At 40.5% G+C, this 13,981-nt stretch overlaps 1 protein-coding gene across 5 annotated transcripts in view; it reads left to right on the top strand.

The window, feature by feature from the left end:
* Positions 1 to 13,981, top strand: part of bsna (bassoon presynaptic cytomatrix protein a) — a 295,215-nt gene that overhangs the window by 44,636 nt on the left and 236,598 nt on the right. For all 5 annotated transcript variants that reach the window (XM_061904831.1, XM_061904832.1, XM_061904835.1 and 2 more), the window contains exon 2: positions 8,287 to 8,914. In XM_061904831.1, coding sequence (XP_061760815.1) covers positions 8,287 to 8,914 — 628 coding nt within the window. The remainder of the gene's footprint in view (positions 1 to 8,286; positions 8,915 to 13,981) is intronic.

Genomic DNA, 13,981 nt, shown 5'->3' with positions numbered 1-13,981 from the left:
AAGCAGTTTTTGCTCCCCAGTAAGTCTTTGCTGTCGTCCAGCATTCTGTTTTTGTTTACTTTGTAGACAGTTCAGTTTTAGTCTCGTTCTGCATAGCCTCCACTAAGCTTCAATGCATTTTCTTAGGAGCACTCACCTTTAGTTTATTTTTGGTTTAAGCATCAGACACCTTTTTACCTGCACAATGTTTCCGACATCTACAAAGCAATTGGCTACCGGCTGCCACCTACTGATATGGAAGAGTATTACACGGTTACGCTGCCGACACTCAACAACAGGGGTCACCAACCTTTTTGAAGCCAAGAGCTAATTCTTGGGTACTGATTAATGCGAAGGGCTACCAGTTTGATACACACTTAAATAAATTGCCAGAAATATCCAATTTGCTCAATGTATCTTTAATAAATAAATCTATATATATTAAAAAAAATGGGTATTTCTGTCTGTAGTTCCGTCATACATTTTTTTCCTTTTTACGGAAGGTTTTTTGTGGAGAATAAATGATGAAAAAAAAACACTTAATTGAACGGTTTAAAAGAGGAGAAAACACAAAAAAACATTAAAATAGAATTTTTAAACATAGTGTATCTTTAACTTCGACTCTTTAAAATTAAAAATTCAACCCAAAAAAATTAAGAGAAAAACTAGCTATTTCAAATCTTTTTAAAAAATTAAAAAAATAATTTATGGAACATCATTAGTAATTTTTCCTGATTAAGATGACATGTTTTAAATGGGTTGAAATCCACTTTGAAATTAGATTTAAATTTGATTCTACAGATTTTCTAGATTTGCCAGTATATATATATTTTTAATTTTAATCATAATAAGTTTGAAGAAATATTTCACAAATATTCTTTGTCGAAAAAACAGAAGCTAAAATGAATAATTAAATAAAAATGTATTTATTATTCTTCACAATAAAAAAAATACTTGAAAATTGATTTAAATTGTCAGGAAAGAATTGGAAGGAATTTAAAATGTAAAAAGGTATATGTGTTTAAAAATACTAAAATCATTTATAAGGTTGTATTTTTTGTCTAAAATTGTCTTTCTGAAAATAATAAGAAGCAAAGTTAAAAAATAAATGAATTTATTTAAACAAGTGAAGACCAAGTCCTTAAAATATTTTCTTGGATTTTCAATTTCTATTTGAGTTTTGTCTCTCTTAGAATTAAACATATCGAGCAAAGCGAGACCAGCTTGCTAGTAAATACAAACCCTGTTTCCATATGAGTTGGGAAATTGTAAATATAAACAGAATATTGTATTTTGCAAATCATTTTCAAGCCATATCCAGTTGAATATGCTACAAAGACAACATATTTGATGTTCAAACTGATACACATTTTTTTGTTGTTGCAAATAATCATTCACTTTAGAATTTGATGCCAGCAACACGTGACAAAGAAGTTGGGAAAGGTGGCAATAAATACTGATAAAGTTGAGGAATGCTCATCAAACACTTATTTGGAACATCCCACAGGTGTGCAGACTAATTGGGAACAGGTGGGTGCCATGATTGGGTATAAAAGCAGCTTCCATGAAATGCTAAGTAATTCACAAACAAGTATGGGGCGAGTGTCACCAATTTGTAAGCAAATTGTCGAACAGTTTTAGAACAACATTTCTCAACGAGCTATTGCAAGGAATTTACTGATTTTACCATCTACGGTCTGTAAAATCTTGAAAAGGTTCAGAGAATCTGGAGAAATCACTGCACGTAAGCGATGATATTACGGACCTTTGATCCCTCAGGCGGTACTGCATCAAAAAGCGACATCCGTGTGTAAAGGATATCACCACATGGGCTCAGGAACACTTCACAAAACCAGTGTCAGTAACTACAGTTGGTTGCTACATCTGTAAGTACAAGTTAAAACTCTGCTAAGCAAAGCAAAACCCATTTATCAACAACAACACCAAGGAATGCCGCCGGCTTGGCTGGGCCCGAGATCAGTTAAGATGGACTGATGCAAAGTGGAAAAGTGTTCTGTGGTCTGACAAGTCCACATTTCAAATTATATTTGAAAACTGTGGACGTGGTGTTCTCCGGAACAAAGAGGAAAATAACCATCCGGATTGTTATAGGCCCAAGTTCAAAAGCTAGCATCTGTGATGGTATGGGGGTGTATTAGTGCCCGAGGCATGGGTAACTTACACATATGTGAAGGCACCATTAATGCTGAAAGGTCCATACAGGTTTTGGAGCAACATATGTTGTCATTCAAGCAACGTTATCATGGACGCCCCTGCTTATTTCAGCAAGACAATGCCGAGCCACGAGTTACAATAGCATGGCTTCGTAAAAAAAGAGTGCGAGTACTTTCCTGGCCCGCCTGCAGTCCAGACCTGTCTCCCATCGAAAATGTGTGGCGCATTATGAAGCGTAAAATACGACAGCGGAGACCCCGGACTGTTGAACCACTGAAGCTCTACATAAAACAAGAATGGGAAAGAATTCCACTTTCAAAGCTTCAACAATTAGTTTCCTCAGTTCCCAAACGTTTATTGAGTGTCGTTAAAAGAAAAGGTGATGTAACACAGTGATGAACATGCCCTTTCCCAACTACTTTGGCACGTGTTGCAACCATGAAATACTAAGTTAATTATTATTTGCAAAAAAAAAAATAAAGTTTAGGAGTTTGAACATCAAATATCTTGTCTTTGTAGTGCATTCAACTGAATATGGCTTGAAAAGGATTTGCATATCATTGTATTCAGTTTATATTTACATCTAACACAGTTTTCCAACTCATATGGAAACGGGGTTTGTAAACATCCATCCATCCATCCATTTTCTACCGCTTATTCCCTCTTTGGGGTCGCGGGGGGCGCTGGCGCCTATCTCAGCTACAATCGGGCGGAAGGCGGGGTAGACAGACAACATTCACACTCACATTCAACCACTAGGGCCAATTTAGCAAAATTTAAAAAATAGAGGCAGCTCACTGGTAAGTGCTGCTATTTGAGCTATTTTTAGAACAGGCCAGCGGGCGACCCATCTGATCCTTCAGGCTACCTGGTGCCCGCGGGCACCGCGTTGGTGACCCCTGCTCAACAACAACACATGGTTTCCTGCTGGCTCCGCTGTGAACGGGACTCTCGCTGCTGTGTCTTGGATCCTCTTTGGACTGGACTCTCGCGACTGTGTTGTATCCATTGTGGATTGAACTTTCACAGTATCATGTTAGACCCGCTCGACATCCATTGCTTTCCTCCTCTCTAAGGTTCTCATAGTCATCATTGTCACCGACGTCCCACTGGGTCATTATTGTCACCAATGTCCCACTGGGTGTGAGTTGTCCTACCGAGGATGTCGTGGTGGTTTGTGCAGCCCTTTGAGACACTAGTGATTTAGGGCTATATAAGTAAACATTGATTGATGATTGATTGATTTGCAGACTATATAATTACTGGTTTGCAAAAACTATTTTTAGCCCAAATAGGTGAAATTAGATAATCTCCCACGGTTGGAAAAACACTGGATTAGATGGTATAAAAACCGTTCCACTGACATGTAAAACCAGTGTGAGATTTACATCACAGGCCAAAAGTCATGGATTATTTCCTCCTGGGCTGTGAGGCCCAAGTAAAAATCAGCTGATGCAGCAGAGTGAGATGGAAAAGATCAATTGAAGGGCTGCAGCAGCTCGGCCAAAGCAGATAAACATCTCACTCATTTCCGTTTTTTTCCCCCGCTTTTAATACGGCAGAAAACACAGACAAAGCTGGCAGCGTGCACTTTGACCTCACAGCCGCCTACTCCGTATTTTTCTGTTATTGGACGGCTCTCCTCAGGCTGTACTTTTCAGCAGAGTGCATCTTCCTTCATTGTACTTCCCTTCCATCATCAGCTCCTGTGGCAGTTTAAGCCTCTTATTTAGTTTTCTTCCACCACTGCGCCGGATGAATCAGTGGAGCTTCATCATCATCATCATCATCATCATCATCATCATCATCATGACGACTGCCTGCACACAAACGTGCGTCACAGCTGCAATGATGCCGTCGCTTCTCTTTTATGTTATGTCGGCGACGGAAAGGATTTGCTCAATAAATCAACATTTCCCATTTGTTCTTTGGACACGGCATCAAGTCGGTGATTCCCATTTTGATCAATGACATTTCATCTCGTTTGCCGTATTTCAAACGGCACCTCACCTTTCACATTTCGGTCAAACCCGACTGCAGAGCAACAAATCATAACAGTGACTATTGTGATTGGAGCTTGCCGTCAGGTTCAAGCACACTTTGTGACGGGAATGAATAGTGGAATGAATCACAACTTCTCTGTTTTACGTGTAGTTCAGTGAAAAGTGATAATCATTATCTTATTTGCAATATCACAGTTTTCAGTAACAGTGAGTTCAGCTCTACCACACCTCACAAACATAGCTAGGTGATAGACAATAATGCTAGCAACACAAATGTATATATATATATATATATATATATATATATATATATATATATATATATATATATATCACAATACGAAGGTCCTGAGTAGTAAGGGTTCAATCCCGGGCTTGGGATCTTTCTGTGTGGAGTTTGCATGTTCTCCCCGTGACTGCGTGGGTTCCCTCCGGGTAGTCCGGCTTCCTCCCATTTCTAAAGACATGCACCTGGGGATAGCTTGATTGGCAACACTAAAGGGTCCCTAGTGTGTGAATGTGAGTGTGAATGTTGTCTGTCTATCTGTGTTGGCCTTGCAATAAGGTGGTGACTTGTCCAGGGTGTACGCTGCCTTCCGCACGATCGTAGCTGAGATAGGCACCAGCGCCCCCCGCAACCCCAAAGGGACTAAGCAGTAGAAAATGTATATATATATATATATATATATATATATATATATATATATATATATATATATATATATATATATATATATATATATGTATATATATATGTGTATATATATATATATATGTATGTGTGGGAAAAATCACAAGACTACTTCATCTCTACAGAACTGTTTCATGAGGGGTTCCCTCAATCATCAGGAGATTTTAATGGAAGCATTCACATACAATGGTTTATATAGGGCATAGAGTGGGTGGGTACAGGCAGGCGTAGGTGATTGGCTACGCCCTACGCCTGCCTGTACCCACCCACTCTATGCCCTATATAAACCATTGTATGTGAATACTTCCATTAAAATCTCCTGATGATTGAGGGAACCCCTCATGAAACGGTTCTGTAGAGATGAAGTAGTCTTGTGATTTTTCGCACACCTACATATTGCGCTTTACCACGGTATCGAGCACTATTCTCTGGTTAATCCAATCAAGACATATATATATATATATATATATATATATATATATATATATATATATATATATATATATCTGTATATTAGGGGTGTGGGTAAAAATCAAATCGAATACGAATCGCTATTCTCACGTTGTGCGATTCAGAATCGATTCAAATTTTTTTTTTAATTGTTAGATATATATATTTTTAATTGTTTTAAATATATATATATATATATATACATATATATATATATATATATATATTTTTTTTTTAATCACTTCAACAAACCACTACACAGCAATACCATAACAATGCAATCCAATTCCAAAACCGAACCTGACCCAGCAACACTCAGAACTGCAATAAACAGAGCACTTGAGAGGAGACACAAACACGACACAGAACTAACCAAAAATGAATATTATCAACAACAGTATCAATATTAGTTATAATTTCAGCGTAGCAGTGATTAAAAATCCCTCATTGACATTATCATTAGACATTTATAAAAATAATAAAAAATAACAATAGTGTCACAGTGGCTTACACTTGCATCACATCTCATAAGCTTGACAACACACTGTGTCCAATGTTTTCACAAAGATAAAATAAGTCATATTTTTGGTTCATTTAATAGTTAAAAAAATGTACATTATTGCAATCAGTTGATAAAACATTGTCCTTTACAATTATAAAATCTTTTTTTTTTTTAAATCTACTACTCTGCTAGCATGTCAGCAGACTGGGGTAGATCCTGCTGAAATCTATGTATTGAATGAATACAGAATCCTTTTAAATCGGGAAAAAATCGGTTTTGATTCGAGAATCGTGTTGAATTGAAAAAAAAAAAAATTGATTTTGAGTCGAATCGTGACCCCAAGAATCGATATTGAATCGAATCATGGGACACCCAAAAGATTCACAGCCCTAATATATGTATATATATATATATATATATATATATATACATATAATTATATATATATATATATATATATATATATATATGTATATATATATATATATATATATATATATGTATATATATATATATATATACATATATATATATATATTAGACACAGTTAATTTATATTTATAATTTATATTAAATAAATGTAAAAAAAATAGTGCACACATGAAAGAGGTGTTAGTGCTAGATGTGCTATGATAGATATATAATAATGCTAGCAATAAAAAAGTGATTAAATATATTTTGATTGGGAGTTTTTTCTATGCCATCCCTCCATCCATTTTCTACTGCTTGTCCCGTTCACTGTTGCGGAGGTTGCTGGAGCCTATCTCAGCTGCATTTGGGCGGAAGGCGGTGTACACCCTGGACAAGTCGCCACCTCATCACAGGGCCAACACAGATAGACAGACAACATTCACACTCACATTCACACACTAGGGGGTTTATCTATACATTTATATATAATTAAAGAAGATTTTTAGACATGGATTATTTAATTTTCATTTCAATTGATTTTTTTTTGTAGTATTTGCAAAAATTTTACAAAGCTTCTTGTGTTGTTTTTATGCTCGACTTTAATCACTGGAGGCCCGTGGATGTTTTGAGCTCCTTTCTCAGCTTTCATCAGCATCCCGTACTAATTATTTTTAATGCTGTGTGTGTCTGTCTGCTGGTAAGGAGATAATGCGGCTGACTAAGAAACATTGACGACTCTTAATTGTTTACTCGTCCAATACGTTGGTAAATGAATCACTTTATCTCAGAGAGTTACAGAAATCATAACAAGGGCTCTTTTGACTACTTGTGATATATTTTCTACGCTCCTTTTGCATGTAGTTGACAAGAAAGAGAAGTCATCACATTTATAGCCAGGTGGTAATGACGAATTTGGTTTGCTTTTCATTTTGCACTGCAGGTTTAATAACATTGTGACTATACCGTATTTCATTGAATTGCCGCCGGGGCTCAAATTATTTTAAAACCTCTTCTCACTCCGGGCCTTACCAAAGGCATGGGGTAAATTTAGGCCTGCGCTTATAAATTTGAGTGTGATGTAAGGATACCATCATGAAAAGCACATTTAATTAAAAAAAACGTTATTATGGCCTTACCTTTACTTATAAATGAAGTCCATGCGCAGCTCCTTCTGATCAAAAGCATCAATAACTTCTTTATACAAGTCTTCCTTATCTTTCTTCAGTTTTAAAAGTATCTCCGTCTCGATGGAGATCTTCCTTTATTACCTCCTGCTTCGATTGAAAGTCCAGTTTAGAAAACTTTTATTTTAGATATGTAATCCTCCATGTTAAAAGTGCAAGCGAGAGGAAAAAATAAACTCTTGCTGCTTGTTGTCACTTCTTCTGCAGCCGAGTAGTCGCAAGAAGGATCACTAGCGCCCTCTACCACCAGGAGGCGGGAGTCATTTAATGACTCATATTTGACACACGCAGCTACGGTATATTAATAAAACCTAGCTGCTTACTGTTCTTTTTAGCATATTCAATAGCTTGGACCTTAAATCCTACTGAATAGCTCTTACTCTTCTTCCCTTTATGCAATTTCAAATGATTGAAATCAGACTCCTCCATTTTGACAATGATGACAGGTGAAGTGTCCCTCGTGACGTGACGAGTTTGACCCGGTGGAAATTCTAGGCATATGCTAATTATTTGGCGAAACGAGTTCGACCCGGCGGAAATTCTAGACATGCGCTAATAAAAATAATATTTTGCAAAACGAGTTTGACCCGGCAGTAATTCTAGGCAGGCGCATACTATATACCCGGTGGCAATTCAAGGAAATACGGTACTTGTGATATTTTTCTTACGCTCCTTTTCGGGTAGTTGACAAGAAAAGGAAGTCATCAAATTTCTAGTCAGGTCGTAATGACAGATTTGGTTTGCTTTTCATTTTGCACTGCAGGTTTAATAAGATTGTGCCTATAATCCAAATATATCTGGTGTATGATTGAATTTCTGCTAAAAGTTCTAACCACGCAACTTAAGTGTGTTACTGATTATTTTCTCTTTCCATTTGTTCTTCTCTCCCAGGGCTCCAATGGGTCAGATGGGTAGCCCCAAGCTTGGCATGCAGCAAGGAGGGATTGGAACCATCGGAGGCATGGGTGGCGGGATGGGCGGCAACATGGGAGGCGGAATAGGAGGGGGAATGGGAGGTGGCATGGGAGTAGGAATGGGAGGCAGAGGAGGAATGCCCACAGGAGGAGGAATAGGAACTCGAAGCGGCGAGCCCTATCGTCTGGCCGCCCATGACACCCCGACCTCCCCCCGCCACATGCAGTCAAGTCAGGTCTCCGGCACGGGTCAGAGCTCTGGCCACGGGATGAGTCATGGACTGCCCGAATCCAACATGGGAACCCATACTGGGCAGAGTCCCGGGCAACACGCCTCCCGTCGAAACCTCCAAGTCGACTTCAACAGTTCAGGCGGCTCCAGAACAGGCCGCTCCCCCTCTGTGTCGCCGGACCGCGGAATGACCCCCACTTCTCCGTACTCGGTGCCACAAATCGCGCCCATGCCAAGGAGCAAACTGTGTCCGGTGTGCACCAGCACGGAGCTCTCCAACCCACCAGCTGTGCCCAACTACAACATCTGCACCCAGTGTAAGGCCACCGTGTGCAACCAGTGTGGGTTCAACCCTAACCCACACCTCACCGAGGTACGTAGCGCTTCTGTCTGTCTTGTATTTTAGTCGCTCTAATGGTTGTTTAGTAAAAACTTGTCCAAACATGTGACTTGGACCAACAACGCGATTGAAAACGCTGTAATAGGCCAGCAGTTGGTGATACCAATTAGAATGGAGTACCACTCTACTAAGGAAAGGCACTGAATTCGGTACTTTTTTGGCACTGACTGAAACCCACGGGAGGTCACGTCCAGTTGTAGAGTCAGCCGGCTCTAACTAGGGATGTCGCGATAAACGGTATTGATGATAACCGCAGGAAAACTTCCGACGATTAGTATAAGATTAAAATTTTCCAGAAACCGTGATTGATAACTGCACCGCCCAGAGATCGGTAGGTTGTGAGTTCAAACCCTGGCCGAGTCATACCAAAGAATATAGAAATGGGACCCATTCTCTCCCTGCTTGGCACTCAGCATCAAGGGTTGGAATTGGGGGTTAAATTGCAAAAAATGATTCCAGGGCGCGGCGACTGCTGCTGCCCACTGCTCTCCTCACCTCCCAGAAGGTTATAAAGGGTGATGGGTCAAATACAGAGAATAATTTCGCCACACCTAGTCATCATCATCATCTACGGTCACTCGAACGAGTATGACAATCCTCCTGGTAGGGGGGTATCCCTTTATGGAGGATGCCTGTGCATGACTTTGTTTAACGTGGGGAGACTGGTGCACGGACAGTCACCACACGATCCTTGACAGAATCGGGTCAGGGTCCAGTGGCATGGAGTCCAGGACGATGGGGGACCCTATTCCTGCTGCAGCTTTCTTCCGCTAGCGCAGCCGTTGAGGTAGTTCTTAAATCTACCATCTTCCGCCTGCTCCGCCGTTGAGGTCTTCACCGTATCCCTGGCTAAGGGGGCAGTCAGGTACTAGGCCTGGGGTAACAGTAGTAAGGGGGTTAACCTCCTAGTGCCCCAAAACCCCATAGAGGAGCCTCCACTGCCGGATGCCCAGGACACAATAATATGATTCTCATCCTTTTTGATCGAAAGTATCCGACGAAAGGGGTGGGGGCTACAGTTGATTGGCTCTCTCTCGGTCGTCCTCAGATGAGCCTTCCATCGTTGCTTCCAGTCATCCCGATTCTCCATACATTTGGCCAGTTCCTTGGTACTCTGAGCTCCTGCATCCTTCTGGAGTATGTCCACATATATTTGTGTGGGATTTCCTCTTGACCGATGCCCATGTGTTGGTTCCCACAGCACCACTTTGCTGGCTGGCAGTTCCTGATGCCTTTGGCAGTGTCCTGCTAGTCTCATTCTCCTACAGCAATCTTCTCGTTCACCCTTGGTATTCCCTTGTAGAGGATTCTGTTGGTTACGTGCACACTCTTGTTGATGTTAAGTACTGCACGCAGCATCCTGGTGTAGAATCTATCCAGTGACTTCTCCAGGGTTAGCTTCAGGGTCCAGCATTCACTGCCGTAGGGGAGAACGGACTCAACTGTCGCGTAGAAGAAGTTTGATTTGGTAGTAGAGGTTGGATTTCCTTCCTCACTTTTAGATCTTGGTCAGTTGAGTTGACCCATGCGCCCAGGTATTTGAAGTCCTCAACTTCTTTCAGCACAGTGCCTCCTGCTGTTATCAGAGGTTGACGTTCTGGTGGAACATTGTAGGTCTTGACCTCATTTTTCTTGGCATTTAGCCTAAGCACTCTAGCTCTACCCTGTGTAGTAGTTCTTGTGCTTGTTCCACGTTGTTGGAGAGCAGACTGATGTCATCCGCATAGTCAAGGTCCGTCAGGACCACTGCCGGTTGTAAACTCGACTTCCTTGGTGTCAGTGTGAAGTCAAGTTCCTGCTCTCGCCCATTGATTGCCTTCCTGAGCGCATGATCAAGGACTATGATGGAGAGGAAGGGGCTAGTGTATCTCCTTGTATAACTCCAGCCAGGATGTCGAACTCCTGGTTGTTGCCATCTGGGGTCACCACCCTGGCCCTTGTTCCTGCGTACATGGACTCTATTGCTCGGAGTAGGTTCGGAGGAATACTGTATGCCTTCAAGATCTTCACCATCGTGCCTCTGTGTATCGAGTCAAATGCCTTTTTGAAGTCTATGAAGCATAGGACTGCAGATACACGCAACAGCATTTTGGACGAATGGCGCCCCAGTTCAATGTTGAAGGTGGAGCATGTCGCGGGTCGGTATTCTAACATAGCATTCTCCATTGTGAGCGTAATAAAGTGACACGTCTTCTGCTCAGGTAATGTAATAAGTACTACTTCCTGCCATGTCCTTGTAATCAGATAGCATTTAGCAGATTAGGCCAGGACAGTGACGGCAATTAAAAGGGATCAGCGCGAGAGATTATGCTTGTTTTAATCAGGTTGTCATGCATTTTATTAGTGGGATGTTGTTTGATTGTTTTGACCCTGGAATTAGTAGCAAAACATGCAATAGGCAATGGAATGAAACGGGTGTATTTCTTTGTTATGGTTAACACGTTCGGGTTTTTTTTTAGTTTTCGAGTTGACGTCAGCCGTCATTACGGAGCGTTTTCATGAGATCAAATGTGGTTTAGAAATGTTTAACGGGAAACACTTTTCCTCTCTAACGAGGATAAGTGGCATCCCAGAATGAACCGCATGAACCCATTTCCATCATTGTGTCAGTTTATCACTTTAAATGGGTAAAAAGCGGCTGTTGCGGCTGCGTTTGAATATGGATGAGGGATTTCGAAACACCCACACACGAGATACTCATTTGCATCTCATTTTTTAAGAGGTTTTCGGTCCTCGGAAATGAAGACACCTGAGAAATATGAAAAGAACAAATGTTCCAGTACGTCTATAAAAGTGAATGATGAGTGAAGTCAGGTCACACAGTGTTGGGTTAGTAACTAGTTACTCGTTACTTTCTTTCAAAAGTAACTCAGTTCCTAACTCGGTTACTTACACTTAAAAGAAATGCGTTACCGTGAAAAGTAACTATTTAGTTACTTATTTTTTTCTTCTTGTCTTTTTAAAGCCCCCATTAATGCCCTTTTAGTCATTTCAGTACTGTTATTGCACTGGAGAATAATACAATCTGTTGATCAACTTGACATGCATTTGCATCACTGAACTTTGCAAAGCCATGTGGTCTCCATATGTTTCAAATGCCCAATTTATTTTAGGCCAGAACAAAATGACAAAACTATTTTAAATAGCTGCAACATAACATACATAAGTAACAAACAGCATAATAACAACATAGCTGTAAACCTGGCTTCACCCAAGGGAGGCACACATGACATACATAAAGCCGAACCAGGCATTTTTTTTTTCTCTCAAGGAATTGTGAAATACAATTATGCCTTCAGGAGATCAACACTGTACTGAAGCCCAGAACACTGGTTTAAATTTAGAGATAAGGAAAGATTGGCCTGGCCCACTAGGATCCCTCTTTATTTTTGTGAACTTTATAGTCTATACCAGGGGTCGGCAATCCGCGGCTCTTTAGCGCCACCCTAGTGGCTCTCTAGAGATTTTTCTAAAATACAAAAAAAATGGAAACTATGAGGAGGAAAAAAACATATTTTTTGTTTTAATTTGGTTTCTGTAGGAGGACAAAGATGACAAAAACCTCCCTAATTGATATAAAGCACACTGTTTATATCAGGGGTGTCAAACTCAAATACAGAGTGGGCCAAAATTTTAAACGGAACAAAGCCGCGGGCCAAGGTTGAACAAATGAACCTTTTAATAGGGACCCAAACAAGTTTTGCATTGAATATTGAACAAGAAAGGGTTATATAACTTTATAATGACATGCAAAATCCAGTTTCAAATAATAATGATAAATGGGTTGTACTTTTATAGCGCTTTTCTACCTTCAAGGTACTCAAAGCGCTTTGACACTACTTCCACATTTACCCATTCACACACAGATTCACACACTGATGGAGGGAGCTGCCATGCAAGGCGCCAACCAGCACCCATCAGGAGCAAGGGTGAAGTGTCTTGCTCAGGACACAACGGACATGACGAGGTTGGTACTAGGTGGGATTTGAACCAGTGACCCTCGGGTTGCGCACGGCCACTCTCCCACTGCGCCACGCAAAAATATCAATGGCATGTCAAATAAATCTTAAATAAAAATTGAATGCCTCTTTTCTATTTGCAGCCTTCTGAGGTAAATATCAAAATCAACTTTTTCCACGGGTTATTATACATTTGAAAAGAAAATAACAATAATGAATGAATCAAACATTAAAGCCTTGGAGTAGCAAGAGAAAGTCCATGAATAAAACGTTAATTATTGCTCAGTTTGCTACACTGATTTGCTTTAACACTGAATGTGGAACAAGCAACGCTTATACAACTTAGTAGTGCAAAATCAACTTTCAAAAAACTAAACGAAAAAACATCAATAGTATATTAAATAAAATAACAAATGAAAATGTAATGTCTCTTTTCTATTTGCAGCCTTCTGAGGTGGATATCAACATGAACTTTTTTCACAGGCTAATAAATTAAAAAATAAAATAACAATAAACAAATCAACCATTCGGGCCTTTTTACTGCTCAGTTTGCGACACACTGATCTAATCTGATGTGCCCAAGCCAGATACCTGCCATCTTTTCTTGGATGCTCGTTCATTAATGTCGGGGCTCAGGTGGGCGGGGTTAGGGGGGCTGGCACGCTTATTGTAAGGAGGAAAAGCGGACGTGACGACAGGTTGTAGGAGGTGTTAAAGGCAGTGAAAGCACGCCCCCAATAATGTTGTCCGGGTGGAAATCGGAAGAATGGTTACTCCGGGAGATTTTCGGGAGGGGCACTGAAATGCGGGAGTCCACCAGGAAAATCGGAAGAGTTGGCAAGTATGAGTATTAGCGGTGAATGCCGGTATAGTACCGGCGGGCCAACACTAATGTTAATTTGGATATTGCCTCGAGGGCCAAATGAAATTACACGGCGGGCCAAATTTGGCCCGCGGGCCAGAGTTTGACACCCATGGTTTATATTAAACATGCGTCACTGATTCGAGTATTTGGCAAGCGCCGTTTTGTCCTACTCATTTTGGCGTTCCTTGAACTCACCCTAGTTTGTTTACATGTATA

The sequence above is a fragment of the Nerophis ophidion genome, linkage group LG06, assembly GCF_033978795.1.
Source record: "Nerophis ophidion isolate RoL-2023_Sa linkage group LG06, RoL_Noph_v1.0, whole genome shotgun sequence".
Taxonomy (NCBI): Eukaryota; Metazoa; Chordata; class Actinopteri; order Syngnathiformes; family Syngnathidae; genus Nerophis; species Nerophis ophidion.
The sequence above is the reverse complement of the archived record's forward strand: the minus strand, read 5'-3'. Positions and strand labels throughout refer to the sequence as shown.